This window comes from Cottoperca gobio, chromosome 4, assembly GCF_900634415.1.
Source record: "Cottoperca gobio chromosome 4, fCotGob3.1, whole genome shotgun sequence".
NCBI lineage: Eukaryota > Metazoa > Chordata > Actinopteri > Perciformes > Bovichtidae > Cottoperca > Cottoperca gobio.
Window position 1 is genome coordinate 5,088,360 of NC_041358.1, and position 19,834 is coordinate 5,108,193.

Consider the following 19,834-nt stretch of genomic DNA (forward strand, 5'->3'; position numbering starts at 1 on the left):
AAAGCAATTGTTTGCCAATTGTCCAGTTATATTAATAAATGTATCTTATTTAAACCATGACCATCTGGTTTTATGTTACTCCTTTTCCCTTGCCGAGCCGGGTCGTAACAACCAGGGAAACAAAAGTGGGTATATGTATTATATTATTATTATTATTATTATTATTATTATTATTATTATTATTATTATTATTATTATTATTATTATTATTATTATTATTATTATTATTAATAGCTAGACACACTAATACAATATGATATAACTGTATTCCATGACTCATAGTCTGCTTCAATTAAATGCAATTTCACATAAAAGCTTATTTTCTTTTATTCGTTTTCTTTCTTTGTCTTTATTTATTCGTCTTAGTGGACCGGAAGCGAGAGCTGGATGAAGCGCTTGTGAATATGGTGGTGAAAGACTCACAGCCATTTTCCATCGTGGATGACTGTGGCTTCAAGGAGTTTGTGGCATTGCTTGATCCCACATACACTCTTCCATCCAGACGGGCTCTGAAGAACATGGTGGTCCAGAAATATGAGGAGGAGAAGGCCAAGGCCAAGGATGTCATGCAGAGGGTCGAGGCTGTGAGCCTGACTGCTGATATGTGGACCTCCATTAATATGGACGCATATCTAGCAGTGACCTGCCATTATGTGGATGACTCTGCGAAGCTGGCCACAGTGCTTTTAGGAGTGCTGCCTTTCCCTGAAGCTCATACAGCTGCTAACATCACGGTTGCAATGAGGTCTCTCATGGAGGAATGGGGCACTGAAGGCAAAGTGACCTCGATTGTGACAGATGCAGGAGCTAATATGGTTGCCTCTGTCAGAAGGTTTAAATCTAAGACATGCACTTTGCTTTGCTCATTCACTAAATTAGTGGCGAAGAAATCTATTGATGCAACTCCTGGCCTACACAAGGGCACGGAAAATAGTCACATTCTTCAAAACCAGCACAACAGCAAAAGAGAAGCTCAGATAAGTGCAGGAGCAGATGAATTGTCCAGTCATGAAGCTTATTCAGGAGGTGGACACACGATGGAACAGCACCTTCCTCATGCTACAACGCCTTTTCAAAGAGAGACAGTCAGTGGGGGCAGCTCTTGCGATGCTGAGAACAGACGTGAGACCTCTGACCTCTGAGGACTATGAAACAGCCGCTGCATGCCTGCAATTGCTTGGCCCCTTTTACCAGGCAACAGTAGAACTGTCCGAAGAGAAGAGAGTGTCAGGGTCTAAGGTTATCCCAATGACAAAAATGTTAATGTTATACTTGTATGACACAATGAGAAAGATAAGCCACAACACAGCTAAACTCCTGGGACAGAACTTAGTGTCAGTGATGCAAAACAAGTTTGAAACTATGGAGAACCAAACAATATTGACCCTGTCAACACTGCTGGATCCTAGATTCAAAACAATTGGATTCTACAATCAAGTACAGGCACAGGCATCAGTAAAACGACTGACAGCACAATGCTCACAATTCATAAGATACACACCTACAGAAGACCAGCCCTCCACATCAGCTCCACCAGCACCAGCAAATGGTGAAAATCCATCATCCACAGGTAATGTTATAAATAGGTAATTGATCAAATGCAGGACAATATCAGTTCAATGATGATTACAGTCATGTTTGTCTTTCAGGTATTAACCTGACAGAGATAATTATGAAGCAAGGAGGGCAAGGAATGCCACAGCGGATGCTACAGTGGAGTTGCAGCGGTACATGACTGATCCACCGCTGGCAAGATCAGAAGATCCACTGGCTTACTGGCTGAACCATCAAAATGTGTACCCTCATCTGTTTCAACTAGCGAAACAATTTTTATGCACCCCAGCATCATCTGTTCCTTGTGAGCGAGTATTTACCAAATGTGGGGAAGTTGTGAGCAAAAAAAGAAACCGGCTCAATCCAAAAACTGTTGAAAGAATAATGTTCCTCAATAAAAATCTTTGAGTGTTCCCCATCCCACATAATCACCCCCTGCCAGAGTTACACAAGCACACCCAACCTATACCATATTTTCCCAGCACTCTCCTCAATAACACAATACAAAATTTCATTAATCTTTATTTGTAAATAGAACATGATATTCAGTCTTAGAGTGTGTGTGTGTGTGTGTGTGTGTGTGTGTGTGTGTGCGCGTGTCTGTGTATGTGTGCATCAAAGAACTTTCAAGGCAAATCCGCTGCAGCCTTGCACTTCACCAGTAGAGGTCACTGTAACTGAAGCTTCAAGTAATTAACCCATTTCCAAAGCAATTGGCTGAAAAGCTTCATTTGCCCATCACTAGAAACAGGAAGAAGGGACTAACGCTGAAACTCTTGACATCAAAGTATAAAGACGAACTGGCAACGAGAGACAAACAAAAGACTATATACACCAAGAAGTGAGAGGGAACAACGAGGCACAGGTGAGGACACTAACGAACAGATTGGGAACACCTGGGGGTAGGAAGTAGAAACAACAGAGAACAGCTAATTAACAAAATAAAACAGGAAGTACAAACATAACATAAAACATCTAACGAACAGGCCGAGACCTAATACTAAGTCCTCCACCAGGTTCCTGTACTTCCCCCTCTTGTCCATTCCTGACACAGCCAACGATCAGTGTCATCTGAGTATTTCTGCATGTGGCAGAGCTCAGAGTTGTGCTGGAAGTCAGTAATAAAGTAAGGCACTTTTAGCATGCTTAGTAAAATCAGATCACTGTACTGATATTTGTGGGTATAGAAGGTATGAGCAAATGTTAATCACAGTACTTTGTAACAGATACTGTGATCTCATGGTGTGATGTCCAGTTATCCATTCTCCTTTTTTCTTTTGCTATTGTGTTAGTTAATTTAGAAAATGATTGAAATGTCATTCTGTGACGATGCTTCAGTTAGGGGTCTTTTTGCAATAAACAAGTTTAAATAACAAAATGGAACACAGCTAATGCAACACAATGCTGGTGTCATTATGAGGGAAGTTCAGTTGGCATAGCTGTGCCAATGATTGATTGGAGGACAGATCTGAGACTTCTCACAGGGTTAATGACATGACAACATTTTCCAGATAACCATCAAAATACCTGTATAAATTGGTGACACAAAAAAAAGAAAATAGTGTTAAGCATTTCTTAAAAAAAGGATTAAGATATGAGCTCTCCCAGAAACTGGTCAGTGTAATTGATTCACAGATATTCATTAACTAATCATTACTTAATTATTAATTAATATAGGATGTCCCAGTCTGCTTTCTAGTAACTCATATTTACAGTTTCTACTATATAGTCCTCCATAAGGAATTATTAGTGAAGTACTCATTAACAATTCTTGAATTATGAAGTCGTTCCTCACTCAAAAGAGTAATTCGCTCATCATTAGCTACTACTTGGCCAGATTTTGATTAGCTTTTACTCATTAACTAATGCTTAACTAGCAGTTAGTTCCTCATTCATACCCCAGTCACTACTCACTTTGTTGTGTCCCCTTTTATAAAGTCTTACCCTATTTTTAGTAGTCCAGTAGATTATTTGATTTAAAATGTTTTTTTTACAACTGCGTTATTAATTCCAAATTGGCATGTATTTTGTTTTCAGTAACTGACTACATTTGACATTATTCTGACCCAAATTCCCTTTTTCCATGTTTTAAAAGGGATTCATGAATCAAGTCAAAATTATGTGCAACGTATAAGGTATTTTAAATGTTTTTTTATAGGATATGTCTGGAGTTTGTTCTTTGCAATGTGTTTGCGCGCGCATCTGTAGTGTGAATAAATGCGTGCACGCTCATACAGGCGTGCGTGTGTTTTATTCAAGTTTGAATAGGTAAGGGAACGTGTAAAAGTAGCACTCCTACATACATCCGGATAACCCTTCTCTTTACAAATATGAAAGGAAATACTGCATATTCCTTGCAGTTCAACATTTAATTCACCAAGCTCTGTGGGACTCGGGATGTACGCAGACCATGATCCACCAGCGCTTGGTTCAGCCCGGGGCGTTGCTGGAGGCGTCATGGGTGAAGGTGAGGTAACGTAACCCTGTTCACGTGCGGTGGGGAAATGTGAATTGTATGCGGTGTTCAATGGGGAGACGGAGGTGGCGAACGCCGGCGAGGGGAGTGCGGGGCCGCCCTTCGAGTCCGTCGGTACCCTGCAACTGTTTCCGGAGTCCTCCCGGATAAAATAACCCGGAAGGACTCCTTCTTCAGTCTGACGGCTTCCCTGACCACCGGGGTCCACCACGGTGTTCGAGAAGTTACCGCCCGTTGAGGCACCTAAGACCTTGAGACCACAGCTCATCACCGCAGCTTCAGCAATAGAGGTTTTGAACATCGCCCACTCAGGTTCAATGCCCCCAACCTTCACAGGGATGCCTGAAAAGCTCCGCCGGAGGTGTGAGTTGAAGATCTCTCGGGCTTCCTCCAGACGTTCCCAGTTCACCCGCACTACCCGTTTGGGCTTACCAGGTCTGTCCAGAGTCTTCCCCCACCCCGTGATCCAACTCACCACCAGATGGTGATCAGTTGACAGTTTAGCTTCTTAGCCTGGCCCCTCGCCTCCACCCTGTGTCTCAATGAGATTTTTTTACCTGTGTAAATAAAGGCTAAATTAAAAAAAAGATATGGAGTAAATGTCGTGCACAATATAACATCACTACTGTTGATATGTTTTATAACATTTTTATTTTATTATTTTGGACTGTGGGAGGAAACCGGAGTACCCGGAGAAAACCCAATGTAAGTTACTTCACCCTGAAGTTCTACCCTCAACAAACTTCACCCTGAAGTTCTACCCTCGACAAACTTCACTCACTAATAAAACTCCTAAGATATCTCATCGTCTCTGGCACTAGTGCGTTTTGTAAGCTCTTTCTCCATATTTCGGTGTATCCGCCTGCCATCACTGCGATTGTCCTTTTCCAAGTTTCTTATTACACTACGCTGCTTCTTTGCCTCTTTTCCGTGATTTTCCAAATCCCCTGTTTTGGTAATAATTTCTTGCTGCATTATTTCTATATGGATTTTGTCCTGTCTTTGCTTGTTCTCTAACTCACTAATAACACTCCTAAGATTGACTATCTCGTCGTCTCTGGCACTAGTGCGTTTTGCAAGCTCTTTCTCCATATTTTGTAGTTTACGTTTTTAATCACTGCGCCTGTCCAAGTCCTTTTTCAGGTTTGTTATTATGCTACGCTGCTTCTTTGCCTCTTTTTTGTAATTGTCTAATTCCTTTGTTTTGGTAATCATTTCTTTCTGCATTTCTTTTTCCTGTTCTTCCCGAAATGTATTTGAAATTTCAATAGTCTCATAATCTCCTTTCACTGATTTTAACTTCCTTTTCAAGTGATGTATTTTAATCTTATTAACATCATTTTGTCCCGCTTGTTCCTCAAATCTTTTTTTAATTGTGTCTAGTTCGAATTCAACAGAGCTCAGACTATGAAATTTGTCTTGGTAATATGTTGCTTCTGTTCTAAATATATGTACCTTTTCTCTTGCTATCTCATTTATTTTGTCCTTCTTTTTTAACAGAATGCTCTGTTCTTCTATTTTTTTCTTGCTCTTGTGTAGTTCTTTAATTAATCCCTCTATATTAAGCTCTTTGATTTGGTCCATTAGTTGGTTTTCATTACTTTTCACCCTCTCTAGTTAATCCTTTAGTTAATTCATAGTCACTGCATTGTGGTCAGTCTCCTTGAACGCCTCCATTGTGAATGCCTGTTTGAAATTAAACTGAAACCTGCATATATAAACTTTTTAATTTGGGGTCAATGATGTCATAGTGACGTTTAAAATGATTGGATCAAATTTCCCCTAATAATTGCCTTTAATACGTCACTATGATGTCATCATTGGAATGTGATGACATCATAGTGATATATTAACGTGATGAATCATTTCCATTTTGTTTATTTTCAAATAATGCCAGCTGTGATGCAGCTGTGATGCAGCTCCTCCTCAGCGGGCTCCATCCCTGCATCTCCATCCTCCTCCCGAAGATGTGCTGTGCGTTATGACGCCACGCCGTTTGACGAGTAGCTACATTACGTTGGAGTGGCAGAGCAGCACTTCAGCCTGGATCCTCGTTATGTAATGCTGCTGCACGGCGGAGAGAAGCCGAGGGGAAAACTGACGGATGGCTGTTTTAGTGACAAATAACGGCGCGGTGACTTATGACTGATCGACTGCCGTCGGAAAGAACAATGTTAAGTGTAAATCGCTGGAGTGCAGTGTGAGTGAGCCCATCTGGGCATCGGTGGCCTATCTCTGAGGTGCACAGACGTCTGGAGCCTGCGGAAGCTTCTTTCTTTTTCAGCCGACCAGATGCGAGTCTCTGTTTAAATGTGTCTCCTATAGCAGTAGAAATAAACCAATGCGGGTTTGTTTTAGTGAAGAAACAGGTTCATATTTTGTTCTTCTCCATCAATTTTGCACTGGTTTAATCCAACGGCCTCTGCGCTGTGGTATAAACAATGGCGGGTCCCGAGCAGTCCCAGCAGCAGCAGCAGGTAGAGGAGAAGGCAGAGTACATAGATGATGCTGAGATGGCCCTGCAAGGTATTAACATGCTGCTCAACAACGGCTTCAAAGAGAGCGACGAGCTTTTCAGGAGATACAGGTGATTGTTTTATGCTTCATCGCCATGATAATGTGTTGCAGTATGTTGCATGTTTAATGATTTATTACTCCAAGATAAATGTCACAAGTGGCTAAAACATCAAAGTGAATTCAGAACCCTGCATGTACAACTATACAACTAGTGAAAACATTGCTCCCCATATATACTAGCATAATTAAAATAAATGACTTAATTATTAGGTTCCAAATGCCTGTTAAAGCCTGTTCATCAGTGAGTGAGGTCTATGGCCTCCAGGTGTTTGTCTTACCGTTATCATATCGTGGTCCAGAGGTTCTCAATTGTTTTTCAGCCAGACACCCCCTTGTATAGACAATATACCGGGGAACCCTCATGTATGTCCCTTGGAATAATTTCATGTAACCTATATTCTACACTTCTGTAGTCAAGAGAAATGTTTTAGAAAGATATTAGTATGTATTGTATGTATGTACTACATATATTACAAATATTCGCAGATTCTAACAGTTATAGATTTGTTAGATTCAAAAGTAAACTATTAACCATTTTAGATTTAGAATTTAAATATTATTAGTTGATCTATGAAGCCTTTTGTAAAACAAAAAACAAAAACATAGTGCCACAGACCCCATTCCAGAGATGACATGTTCATCATGGAGGCCAGCCATGGTACTATTAACATCTATGCACCTGTGATGACCAGAGCGTGTAATATACACTTATTCACTGCCTGTGCCTGCTGGGAAAGTAACCTTCCATGGTTTCTTTTAGTAATGCATACAAGTTATTCTCTTTGTGCCACAGCCATAGGAAGACAATGATTGAGACTTTGATATAATTACAATTTTCAACAGAATTTTCAATTTGGTTTGTTTCTGTTTCCTTCTTTGGTCTCTACATATTTCTCCTTTCTATTCTCTGTGAAGGAGCCAGAGCCCACTGATGAGCTTCGGGGCCAGTTTCGTCAGTTTCCTGGTGAGTTTCCTCTCAGCTGGTGATAAAATTATCAAATAAAATACCAGAGGAATCAGCAGTGAGTGTTAAGAAAAAGCAAACCAGGTATTAATATAAGACGTAGATTCAAGCCCATACCATCACAGTTCATGAGGAGAAGCACCCAGTATCACCTGAAATAACCCAATCAGTCAAATTGGTTGCTATCATGGTCACCGCTGACATCCTCTCCATTGCTTTTCCAACCACTAACATAATGGATGCGTCTTCCTCTCAAGAGCAGCATTGCTCTTGCAGAGAAGCACATTACTGTTACACTGCATCCATCACTGATGAGAGAGGGAGAATTCAAACACACACACACACACACACACACACACACACACACACACACACACACACACACACACACACACACACACACATACCCTGTCACCTCAGGACGACACACACACCATCAAGCCAGCGATGATGTCATCCTCTGAAGGCAGTGTGGGTGTGACCTCTGACCATCATGCACATGCACAGGGATAGTTAGTTTAATGCAGCATAAATGTTGATAACGCCTCAGTTATACAAGAAAATAAGAACATATCAAAATGTGAAACCACAAAACTCATCTCTGAATGCCACTCAAATATCACTACATTTTGCATTTCATGTAGGTATTTATTTCGTCACTCATTCAAGGTGATCTTAAGATGTTTGAGCGCAGTTAGAGCAAAGATGTTCTGATTCTTTGTAGCATCTTTCCAACTCCAAACACACAGCTGTACAGATGTCGACATGTTCCTCCATTCATTGTTATGCTGAAAGATCCCTTTGTCCTTTTCAAGAGCATTACATGACCCTTCCTCCCCTCCTATTACAAGATGTTTCTGTCTGTAAGCCAGCTCAAGCAAAGGTCTGCTCTGTAAAACAAGACGATTTGATATTAGAATCAAGGCTGGGCGATATGGCCAACATCTTCTATCCTGACATATATATATATATATATATATATATATATATATATATATATATATATAGCATTCCTGCACACTCCTGTGTTATGTGTTGTATACTCCTGTGTTAATTAAATACCTGACAAATGAAAAATACTGAGGATTTACAGAGTAATCAGATTATGACAATAGTTGGATTTAACTATACTCTGGAATTCCCATTAGCAGACGTCTTGGCACGCAGGAGTTGAACAATAAAGCTGAATGAAGGAATGAATAAAAACACTACTCACAACCAACATTTGTGTCCCAAATGGACCTTTACACATTATTTTCCACCATTATGAGAACCCTGTCCTGAGCTGTATGCACTGTTGTATTCTGGGATAATGGAGCGTAAAGGTTGGAGAAACTTGTGATGAAAGGTTGCCAGTTGGAGTCCAGTTATCCAGTAATTGCTTTGAACTGAGTGGTAACGTAAAATGTGTTGTAAAGGCAAAACTGCAATCTTGAAATTATGCTCCCTCAAAATATTTCACATCAGATTTTTTGAGAAATTTTATTTAGTGTGTGTTGTTATTATCAATTGTGCATCATGATATGTCGATGATTTCATTGAAAGATAATACATTTATCATATTGAATTATCTCCCAGCCCTTATTAGAATAATATTGAAAAACATTTATGCTTTTTTAAGATATATTAGAACAAAACACTTTTGCATTGCGTTGCAGAACGCCATGATGACATTTGAAGAGGAGAAGATGCAGACGGCCTGTGACGACCTGAAGACCACTGAGAAGCTGTGTGAGAACGACAGCACCGGAGTCATAGAGACAATCAGAAACAAGATTAAAAAGAGTGTGAGTACAAAATATAGACAATTCCAAAAATGTATAATATATGGACTGTTGCATGGCAATAAGACGCCTTAATACTAAAGTCTGATAATAGTGCTACTATCAAAGTTGAGCAGCAAGGACACACGTTTAGATTTTTCACATAGTTTGTGTGAACAAACAGGATTCCATCATGTCTTCTAAAATCGCTGCCAGAGCAGGTTGCTGTTCAGATAACGATGTTTATATCCCCTGCATCATGCCTAATGATGCAGGCAGCAGTGAGATCATGCTAAACCCACTCACAGATTTAATTAGTGCTTCTGTGAGTGAGGAGTGTGGGGGCTGACTAGCAGCTCCGGGTCATTCAGGAAACTCTGGCTGCCAGCCTCTGGGTAAAGTGGAAGGTTGTGGGCAGTTACTGCATATTGGATGTGTGCGTGTGTGTGTGTGTGTGTGTGTGTGTGTGTGTGTGTGTGTGTGTGTGTGTGTGTGGGTGTGTGTGTGTGTGTGTGTGTGTGTGTGTGTTACAGATGGACTCCCAGAGGTCAGGCGTTGTGGTCGTGGATCGCCTACAGAGACAGATTATTGTTGCTGACTGTCAGGTGTACCTCGCCGTGCTCTCCTTCGTCAAGCAGGAACTTTCAGGTAACTAAATCGAACCCACAAGCCAAAGAGTATGACCTTAAAGGGATAGTTAGGATTTTCTGTGGGGTTTTATGAGGTACATATCCATTAGAGTGTATTACCTACAGTAGATGGTGTTTTGCACACCCCAAATTTGGAGAAACAGACATGAGCACCAGCACGGAAGCTAAGTAATGTAATGCTGTTGATGGGGGCAGCATTAAAACATATTTTAGCCAGCTAAAAAAAGAAGGCCCACCTAAAAAATATCAGTTTAAGTGTATACTATATATGCTTTTCAAACTTTCAATGGTTTTTTTGCACGTCGCCTTTAATATCAAGTAGTAATTCTACATAGGTTGACAGTTTTCTTTACAAGGCGTAACAATACTTATAAGGTCTCATACATCCAAACAATTCAACACGAAAGTATGTATGAAAATAAATCTAAACAAATTGAAATAACAATAATAACCACACTTTAAAGAATTCATATCAGAGTATGTCAGGGTATCACGTGCAGCCCAGTTCCTTTCTACACAGAGGATCCTTCATTTATAAATCCCAATGTTCCCCCATTACCTCTAATAACGATGTCCATCGTTCTATGAAAACATCCCTCTGTAGTCTTACATGTTCCAATGTATAAACATTATTAGACATAGTGGGGGAATCCTTTTTAATCTTATTGTAATATTCTACCATTAATAATAATAACATCCAGAATTGCTATCAGCAACATCTAATACTTTATTACATATAATAAATCTTAAAGAAAACAATGGGCATTGCCAAAATATATTCAAATGATTAGCCATGGTGCCTCCACATCCCCTCCTACGTCTACTTGATTGGTTTTGATTCATCTTTACCACAATTTGTGGTGTTCTGAAAAATCTGTTAAATTCCATTAAAGTTCTCTTCACAAATTGGTGTTAGTCATAGTATTGTGCTGAGCACAGATCTTTAACCAAACGTTCTCGCTTATTTCCTGTTGTAGCTCTCGGTCCTACTTTTCGTTCACATAATAGTTATTGTCCTCTGTCATCAAAGCTAAGATGCTATAGTTGAATATCCCCTTATTTGTACCCTGAATTTCCAGTAAATACTGTTCAATACTGAGGGTTCAATCAATCTGTTCCAGTTTGTGTAGCTATATTTAGAATATTTTCACCTCTTTACCTTGCCGCCTGACAGCACTTTCAGTCGTTATCTCTGCTCTCTTCAAAGCCACCAGACTCCTTCGCCAAAAATAATCATTTTACCTGTGGCTGGTTTACCAATGCATCGATCAATTAGTTAATTTGTGTTATTGTGAGACTTTGGTGAGTCTGAACTATTAAATAATGATTATTTCTATTATGGATACATCAATTGATTGTTTGGTTTGTAAATATTATTTCATTTCACAATTGCCCAGCCAATGGTCCAAAATTCCAAATTAATGAAAATAAATTGAACTACTACAAATGAAAAGCAGCAAGTATGATATGTTTTTGAATGAAAATCACTGAAATGATCAGAACAGTTGCCAATTCATTTCTGTCAATTGAGTAATCGACTGATCGGCTAATTCTTTCAGCTGTACTTGTACATACTGTTAGGAAGTATACAAAACATCATATTTTATAAGCTCTGTATGTCTATATGTAAATTCTTCATTTGTAAAGTAACTAAAGTTGTCAAATAATTTTAGTGACGTCAGTATTTCTCTCACTCTTGTTTAATTATTTAATTATTTTCCTTTGGTTAAATAGTAAAAAAAAATTATAAATGTGGCAGGTTGAATGAATCAAGTGACGAAACTGTAATGTAAATACGGTACATAAGTATATGTTCTTTTCCACCAACAGTTAGCATGCTATCATTTGCTAATCAGCACTGATGAAAGGGATCACCAAAATTATTAGAATTCATCCTGAGGGATGAAGAAAACGTCATTTATTCTAAAGTTACTTGTTTCTTGGTTCCACTAACAGCTTATATCAAAGGAGGCTGGATTCTTCGTAAGGCGTGGAAAATGTACAACAAGTGCCACAGTGATATCAGCCAGCTGCAGGAGGGCTGTCAGCAGCGGTCCTGCGTCCAACAGGAGTCCCTCTCCACGGACAACGCCAACCACAACGCACCTGTGGAGAACTGCGTGACGGCCGAGGCCCTGGACCGGCTCAAGGGCTCCGTCAGCTTTGGCTACGGCCTCTTCCACCTCTGCATCTCCATGGTACCGCCACACCTGCTCAAGATCATCAACCTGCTGGGTTTCCCTGGTGACCGTCACCAGGGCCTGTCCTCCCTTATGTATGCAAGTGAGAGCAAGGACATGAAGGCACCGCTAGCTACGTGAGTAGGCTCCCATTGTATCTTTTTTATTTTTTTATTTTACAGAGAGACAGATAGCATCTGATGTGTCGAATTGCTTTGTTTTACAAGTTTTCTGAAATGTTATGTCTAAATATGCAAATGAGGCATTCTCTTATTACATATGTGCTAATTTGCATACATTTACGGAACATAAATCTGAACATTGGAAGAAGCCAGGTTCAAAATTCTTGTTTCATTTTGTTGACATTTTTTGCCATGTTTTTATGAATAAAATGTGATATAAATCAGGCTATGAATGCTATATGAACAAACACCTCCGTAAATACCTTCAATATGTAGATAGAAATGAAACTGGACAACCCAAAAGACACTACAGGTGAATAGGTAAAAACATGTAAGTAAAATATATCACAATGAAACTTCTCCAGTTGATTACTTACAAAAATATGCAATTCAGGCATTTTCTAATGCCCGTAGATAATTATCAACCAACTCTGCATAAATTAATGCAGGTTCAATAATTGGTGAAAATAAAGAACCCTTAACACTAGATCCTGGGAACTTTGAGTATGAATTATGTCTGTGGTTCTCAATGTTGAATAGATGCGTTCTAGTAGCCCATTAAAATATTTAAAAGAACATCACTAAAATTAGACATACTAATTTGTATACTAGGAATATTCTTTTCAATCCAATGATTTATGCTGATCCTGGCCCCCCTAATTGTAACCCTCTGCAGAGCATTTCTGGTAACCTTTTGATTTCACTGTTGCTGTATATGCTAATGTAAATATGGAATATATTTCTATCAAGGTATGTCTGTGTTTCACATGTGAAAAGGGCATGGACATGGTTCACTTACTAATGTGTGACCTTAAACCTGCCATCAACTGCTGTTTCCAAGGTCAGGGATGAACTTTTAAGGTTTTTGCCCTGATCTTGCAAACTGTAAAAGTCACACATTACTATGTGAACCAGCATGCCCTTTTTAAATGTGAAACACATACAGTACCTACCTTCATTGAAATATATTATATACTAATATTAATGTACACAGCATAAGAGTGAACTGCTCTGTTATAATTACAGCTGCATATTTACCTTTCATAATTATTCAGTGTAATACAGATTCTGATGAGCTTCAGAGTGACTGAGGTGCTTCTCCTGATGTGTTGCTCAGGTTGGCCCTCTTGTGGTACCACACAGTAGTGCTTCCTTTCTTTGCTCTGGATGGCTCTGATACACATGAGGGGCTGCTGGAAGCGAAAGCTATTCTGCAGAGAAAGTCGGTGGTTTACCCCAACTCGTCTCTCTTCATGTTCTTTAAAGGACGAGTTCACAGGCTAGAGGTATGTGTAGCTGGCTCAAGCTTGAAGCTATAAGTGGTTTGTTTGTGTTTGTAATGCTGGATGAAGACATTAGATGGTAAATATACAGTAGACAAACCTTTTTTCTCTGAAAAAGCCCTGATAGGCAGGGTGATCCATTTTCTAAGTCTGATATAAGTTGTTTTTTTCTTCTGTGTTTATGATTTAACATGTGAAAAACATGACTTGCTTTTTTTCATCTGTGAAAACAGGTGCTAAAAAACAGTTTTGGCAGGGGATTTTTTGTGTTTGTTGTTGTAATAATCATTTCGACCACAAGAGGCTGAAGTGTACCATTACCAAGTGAGATCCTCCGGTTCTGAAAAGTAAAGCCAATCTGGAAGTGCCTTAAACTTGCATTCTCTCTAATGGCCAGCAGGGGACTCCTCTGGTCCTGTTGTTCTTAACTCCACTCTTGTGTCATTTCTTGGTTGCAAAATCCAAGATAGTGATCGACAAAAGCCAATGGTTGACGTACAGTGTGACTCCGACCCCATGCTTTAAACAGAACTGAAAGCATTTGTGTTTTCTTCCACGTGACTTTTCATTTCTTCATGACGTCCTAACACAAGGTACATATATTGTGTGTTAGCACAATATATAACGTTACTGTCTTGTCTTTCTTTTGGCTAGAAATTTAATTTTAATTGGCCAATCTCCCACTTCTAGTCCTACCTTGTGGTTAGAGTGCATGGAGACACTCACCTGGAAGAGAACATGAATGCTTTTAGTCATATTTATTTGACAATCACTTTTGTTTTTCACAGAAACTTAAAACAATTACAAAACCTTTTTTTCATCTGGTATTGATTCAAAAACAGGAGAGAAAACACTTTATATCAGACTTAGATGATGGATCACTAGATTATTTTTCTCTCACTTGCCTCTTAGGGTTTCCATAGCAGTCTCTGTTCAAGCATATATATTACATATGCATGTCAGATCATTCATTGACTCACCAACATCTAATCCACCTTCTAATATTCTAACTCTCTCATTCAATACATGCATGTAGTGTGTCTAACATAACTACTGTTGGTGTGTGTGCTCTCTCCTCTGTCCCCAGTGCCATATCAACAGTGCTTTGGCCTGTTTCCATGATGCATTAGAGCTTGCATCAGACCAAAGAGAGATCCAGCATGTGTGTCTCTATGAGATTGGTACGTGTTTGTTCATCAGGTTAGTTGTGACATACTGGCCACTTGCCGTAGATCACAGCAAGGGATTCATTTTACTCTGTGTGCTTGTTTTTGTTTCAGGTTGGTGTAGCATGATAGAGATGAATTTTGAAGATGCATACAGGGCGTTTGAAAGGCTGAAGAATGAGTCACGTTGGTCGCAGTGCTACTATGCCTACTTGACCGGAGGTAAGCCTGTCACACACTAACATATGCTTACACTGCTGGGATGTGTATACTCTGTATTTTATACCATCTTCTTTGTGTTTTTCCAGTGTGTCAGGGTGCTTCGGGTGACCTGGATGGAGCAAGTGGAGTTTTCAAAGATGTGCAGAAGCTGTTCAAGAGAAAAAATAATCAGATAGAACAGTTTGCTGTCAAAAGGGTGGGTTTTGCTGCAGATTAAGTCCTTATTTTCTCTCTTTCCAAAGTCATCACAAGTATATCACAAAAGTGTTGCTTCTCTGTCTGATCCCTGCCTGCAGGCTGAGAGATTGAGAAAGATCTCGCCCACCAGAGAGCTATGCATCCTCGGTGTAATTGAAGTGCTGTATCTGTGGAAAGCGCTTCCAAACTGCTCCTCATCTAAACTGCAGATAATGAATCAGGGTAACCTCCATGATCCATAGCAACATAAGGTAGCTGCAGCCGGATTGCTAAGAATTGTATTTTACCCTTGTGTGATAAATTCCTCTTTATGTCTGTTCAGTGTTGCAGAGTTTAGATGAGGCTTCGTGCAGAGGCCTGAAACACCTCCTTCTTGGTGCCGTTCACAAATGTCATGGAAATATGAGGGATGCCGTTCAGGTATCAGTCTACATTTAGCACTGAATGATAGTTAATCTACACTTTAAATGTTTCTCACCTGGCTCTCCTATCCCTTATATCTGTGATCCAGTCATTCCAGCTGGCTGCTCGGGATGAGTACGGACGACAGATCAACTCGTATGTTCAGCCGTACGCCGTATATGAGCTCGGTTGTATACTCCTTGCAAAACAGGAGGTCAGTCTGCTGCACACAGCATTCAGATTTTTATTACCGTATTTTCCGCACTATAGAGCGCACTGGATTATAAGGCGCACTGTCAATGAATGGTCTATTTTCGATCTGTTTTCATATATAAAGCGCACCGGACTATAAGGCGCATTAAGCGAAACAAAACAGTCAGATAAGTCAGTCAGTCAAACTTTATTAAACGTGTTCACAATAACTCAACATTGTTCAAACGTTAATGAGCGTATTCACAATAACTCCCAACCTTGTTCAGTTGTAACACGTAAAAAAAACAGTCTGATACCGCCAAATCAAACGTCGTCTTCTTGCTTCCTCCACTTCCGTACCATTGATTCATTAATGTTGAATTCTCTCTATTCCCATGTTCTACTGCGTAACTGATAGCCTTGAGTTTGAAGTCCGCGTCGTAAGCGTGTCTCTTGACAGGTGCCATTTTGGGGTCCTTATACACACACACTGTAATATTATGGTGAAGCACAGTATGTATTACTCCGCGACGCTCCTGACTACGGTAGCCGTAATGCTGCAAGCGGTGCGTGTTATGCAAGTACAGCGCGTATCCCTATGCGTAGCTAGACAGTTAGCTAACATGCAAAAGTCCTCCAATAAAGATGCAAGGTTTGCTTTCTTGACTTTACTGTTCTTATTTTACTTCGTAAAAAGACAAATAGTTTCCAAGGCTCAAGCATCACAGACACAAACACAGTTTTTTAGCGTCTCTGCTCCACGTGTTGATCTCGCAGCTCCGTAAACAAAGATCCTCGCAAAGCAGAAGCGCTCACTCTGACACGCCCCCAGCAAACCAACAAACCAAGGAGCGCTCACTCTGAGTCAAAAAACATGTCCCAACTCTATAAACATAGAAATAGGCAGCACAGTGCGGCTTTGTAGTTTACAAAAGTCGTACTAAAACATTTTGACAGAGCGCCGTGTACCACACAAAATCGCTTCGAGATCAGTAAACACAACCAGAATTAATCCATATATAAAGCGCTCCGGATTATAAGGCGCACTGTCGCTTTTTGAGAAAATTAAAGGCTTTTAAGTGCGCCTTATAGTGCGGAAAATACGGTAATTCAGATTTTTATTTGGATTGTACTGATTGTACCACATGCTCAGTTATAACCTGGTGTTTTTTATATTACAATCCAGACTGTGGGAAAGGGGAGATCATTGCTACTTCAAGCCAAGGTAAAATATTTACATAACAATCATCTAAATTAGAATTATTCATTTTAATTTCCCAGATATTGTTAGAAATATATTACATGTTACAAGTGAGGAGACTGATCACATTTGTATCTATCTATCCATCTATCTATATTTTAGGAGGATTTTACAGGCTACGACTTTGAGAACAGGCTTCATGTCCGCATCCATGCAGCCCTGGCTACTTTGAAGGAAGTAGTGCCTCAGTGACTCCAGGAAGGGAAGCTGCAACGGCTAAAGCTATGCTCATGGCTGTTTACACCAAGTTTTAAGCCATTCAAAATAACTGTATGACATCCCAGTGAACATACTCTTGTGTTTTTAATTCTTAAAGGATTTGGGGAAATACACTTATTTGTCATCTTAACCAGTCAGATTCTTATGAAGTTTCATCTCTGTGCATTTAGTACAGAAATAATCTATGTATAGTGATGGGATTGAAATGACTAGCCTAGCTATGGCTCGCAAACCAAAAGCCTAAAATCTCTAAAGCTATGATACAAGTACAGACTTGTCTTGTTAGACAGCAAGCTCGTCACCAATACATCCGTACTTGGCTATCGTTATTGCAGTTCAAGCCCACTAATGCGATAGGACTGCCTTCTGCCATGTAGCCAAGATGGTGACCATCGAGGATGAGAAATGTCCAGTGTTCTTCACTGAACTTTTTGACCGTTATAAGCACACCATCCCAATTCAATTTGTCCGAGCTACTTAGCTAGCTGTTTCCCCTTGGTTCCTGCCCCATGCCTATATCTGAACAGGATGCACAGAGATGAAATTGATATCAATCATTGGTACTGGGGAAACCACAAACAAGCACATTTCCCCAAATTTCTAACTGTTTCTTTAAGTGTTTTCCGCGCCCAAATGTATTAGCTGGCTAGTAACAATTTTCCTCATTAACGTGTGTACTTGGAGGATTTTAGTAATGCCTCCCCCTCCCTATAGTGAGCAATTCAGCACATACAAGTAACGTTTTAATGACATCATATTTCCCTTAATAGTAACTTTACAATGATAAATATACCGGTATTAGTGTTTTTCACATTCTTTAAAAACATTCAGACGACATTTGAGCATATTACTTAAAGAATCACATATCATGAAAAAGACAAGAGAAGAAATAGTCAAATTTAAAATGTGATTTTATACAGTCATATAAAGGACTCCATACTCCATGGGTTGATACTTGTTTATCAATTACTGCTTTTAAAAGTAGTGCTTTTCCTAATTAAAATCTGCTTGTCAAATTGCAAATGGGCTTTGAGTCGCATCACAAAGGGGCCACTTACATTTTGCAATGGAAATAAAATGACAAACTTAAAGTTAAATTAGTGACCATGGGAATAGCTATATAATGTCAAAGAAATGTCACTAGTCACCTAAAATTCCTACCATTCAAGTAGTTAGACGTCATACATTTATAGTAATTGAGAAATCACAACACTTCACAATGCCCTCATGATGTTTTTCATGTGAAAACAGCGGGCATTGATCCTGTGCACTATGCACGGTATGGCAGGGTAACAGTGACTGTACTGAAGTCAAATGTACCCAGATGTCCATCCCTGCAAATACATATATAAGGTATTATAATACAGTACACTCTGGACTGTAATGTTAACATTTAGAGGTGCTGTTAAATGTCAGCCTAATTAACTTATATTACTAGTGACTTATTTTAATAGTGTTTTAGTGAAACAAGCTTTTGAATTAGTCCATAATAGTGACAAGTTTATTTATTACATAACAGAAGTTGTACTTTTGCAAGTGTTATTTACAGTATGCCATTTTAGTTTGAGATCCTGCGATGGCCAACAGGAGAGACTGCAGTGTTGAATTGGACAAAGAATAATATTTCCGTGATAAGAGTGATTTTAACAACCTTTCTCAACACAGTTTAACACTGTACATATGAATCATGTGCAGGGTATTACCTTTTATTAATGAGCACTCATATTTGTCATGCAAGCAATATAAGCAAAAGGATCTTACAGTCATTTACAGATGCTTTCAACAGTGACTATCTGCGTTTTTCATCCCATGTTCAAGGTTGTGGACATTTGTTTTGCTCACGCCAAGCTGGCTTTATACAAAGCCAGTCATCCCCTGTGGCTGTGATGGATGTAAACTGTGGTAAATGTCCTGGTGACCACTGCAAGTGGGCAGTGCGGTGCAAGTAACGTAACGGTGAAATGTCGGTAACCTACCTGCTGTACCAAATACTTCTGTCACTGAAATATCTTTTCCTTTTGTCATGAGATTTTGTTGAAATTGAGGTTACATGTCAGGATGATGGTGTTCCAATGTGTCACTGAACTCTACAATAAACTGTTCTCCATTAATCTAGACAAATATGTGCCGTCTTTCTTCGCTTCTGAGTGCTTTTCTGTTGAAATTGTACTTGTAAAATGTTGTTCAGGAATTCACAGGGTAAAACAAATATGTAGAAGACCTATGGGCGGACTATGAATATGAATTATGAATATGCGGATCATTTTCTAGTTTCTGCCACTTTGGATTTTGTCCAATAAACAAACTAATGTAACATATTTTCCCTGGAGCTACTGTGAGACAGCAGAGGAGAACGCCACTGACAGGAGTTAATGTGCCAAACAAATCTGGAAGAGTTGCAAGTAGAAACCCACCAAATTCTTTTGACATGAAAGTAAAGCAAATGCTCTGAGCTGATGAGTCAGGCAGAGGTTTAATGTCACTTTTCAATTGTGGTTTAAGGTTGTTATACATTGTTTTTAATGTATTAATCTACAGTGTCCGT

At 39.5% G+C, this 19,834-nt stretch overlaps 1 protein-coding gene across 1 annotated transcript; it reads left to right on the plus strand.

Moving 5' to 3' along the window:
• Nucleotides 1-6,036: 6,036 nt before the first annotated feature.
• Nucleotides 6,037-19,404, plus strand: LOC115007551 (tetratricopeptide repeat protein 39C-like). Its single transcript, XM_029430482.1, has 14 exons — nt 6,037-6,617; nt 7,523-7,571; nt 9,230-9,358; nt 9,868-9,982; nt 11,941-12,301; nt 13,464-13,632; nt 14,717-14,810; nt 14,910-15,017; nt 15,104-15,213; nt 15,314-15,437; nt 15,538-15,635; nt 15,727-15,831; nt 16,996-17,034; nt 17,173-19,404. Exons 1-14 carry the CDS (start codon nt 6,472-6,474, stop codon nt 17,260-17,262), a joined length of 1,737 nt encoding a protein of 578 aa, XP_029286342.1. The 5' UTR covers nt 6,037-6,471; the 3' UTR covers nt 17,263-19,404.
• The last annotated feature ends 430 nt before the right edge of the window (nt 19,405-19,834 follow it).

Excerpts from the sequence above, each read along its gene's own strand:
- LOC115007551 (XM_029430482.1), top strand. The coding sequence starts at position 6,472 with ATGGCGGGTCCCGAGCAGTCCCAGCAGCAGCAGCAGGTAGAGGAGAAG. Across the intron at positions 9,983-11,940 it reads CGTCAAGCAGGAACTTTCAG|CTTATATCAAAGGAGGCTGG; the intron begins GTAACTAAATCG and ends TTCCACTAACAG. Across the intron at positions 17,035-17,172 it reads CATTGCTACTTCAAGCCAAG|GAGGATTTTACAGGCTACGA; the intron begins GTAAAATATTTA and ends TCTATATTTTAG.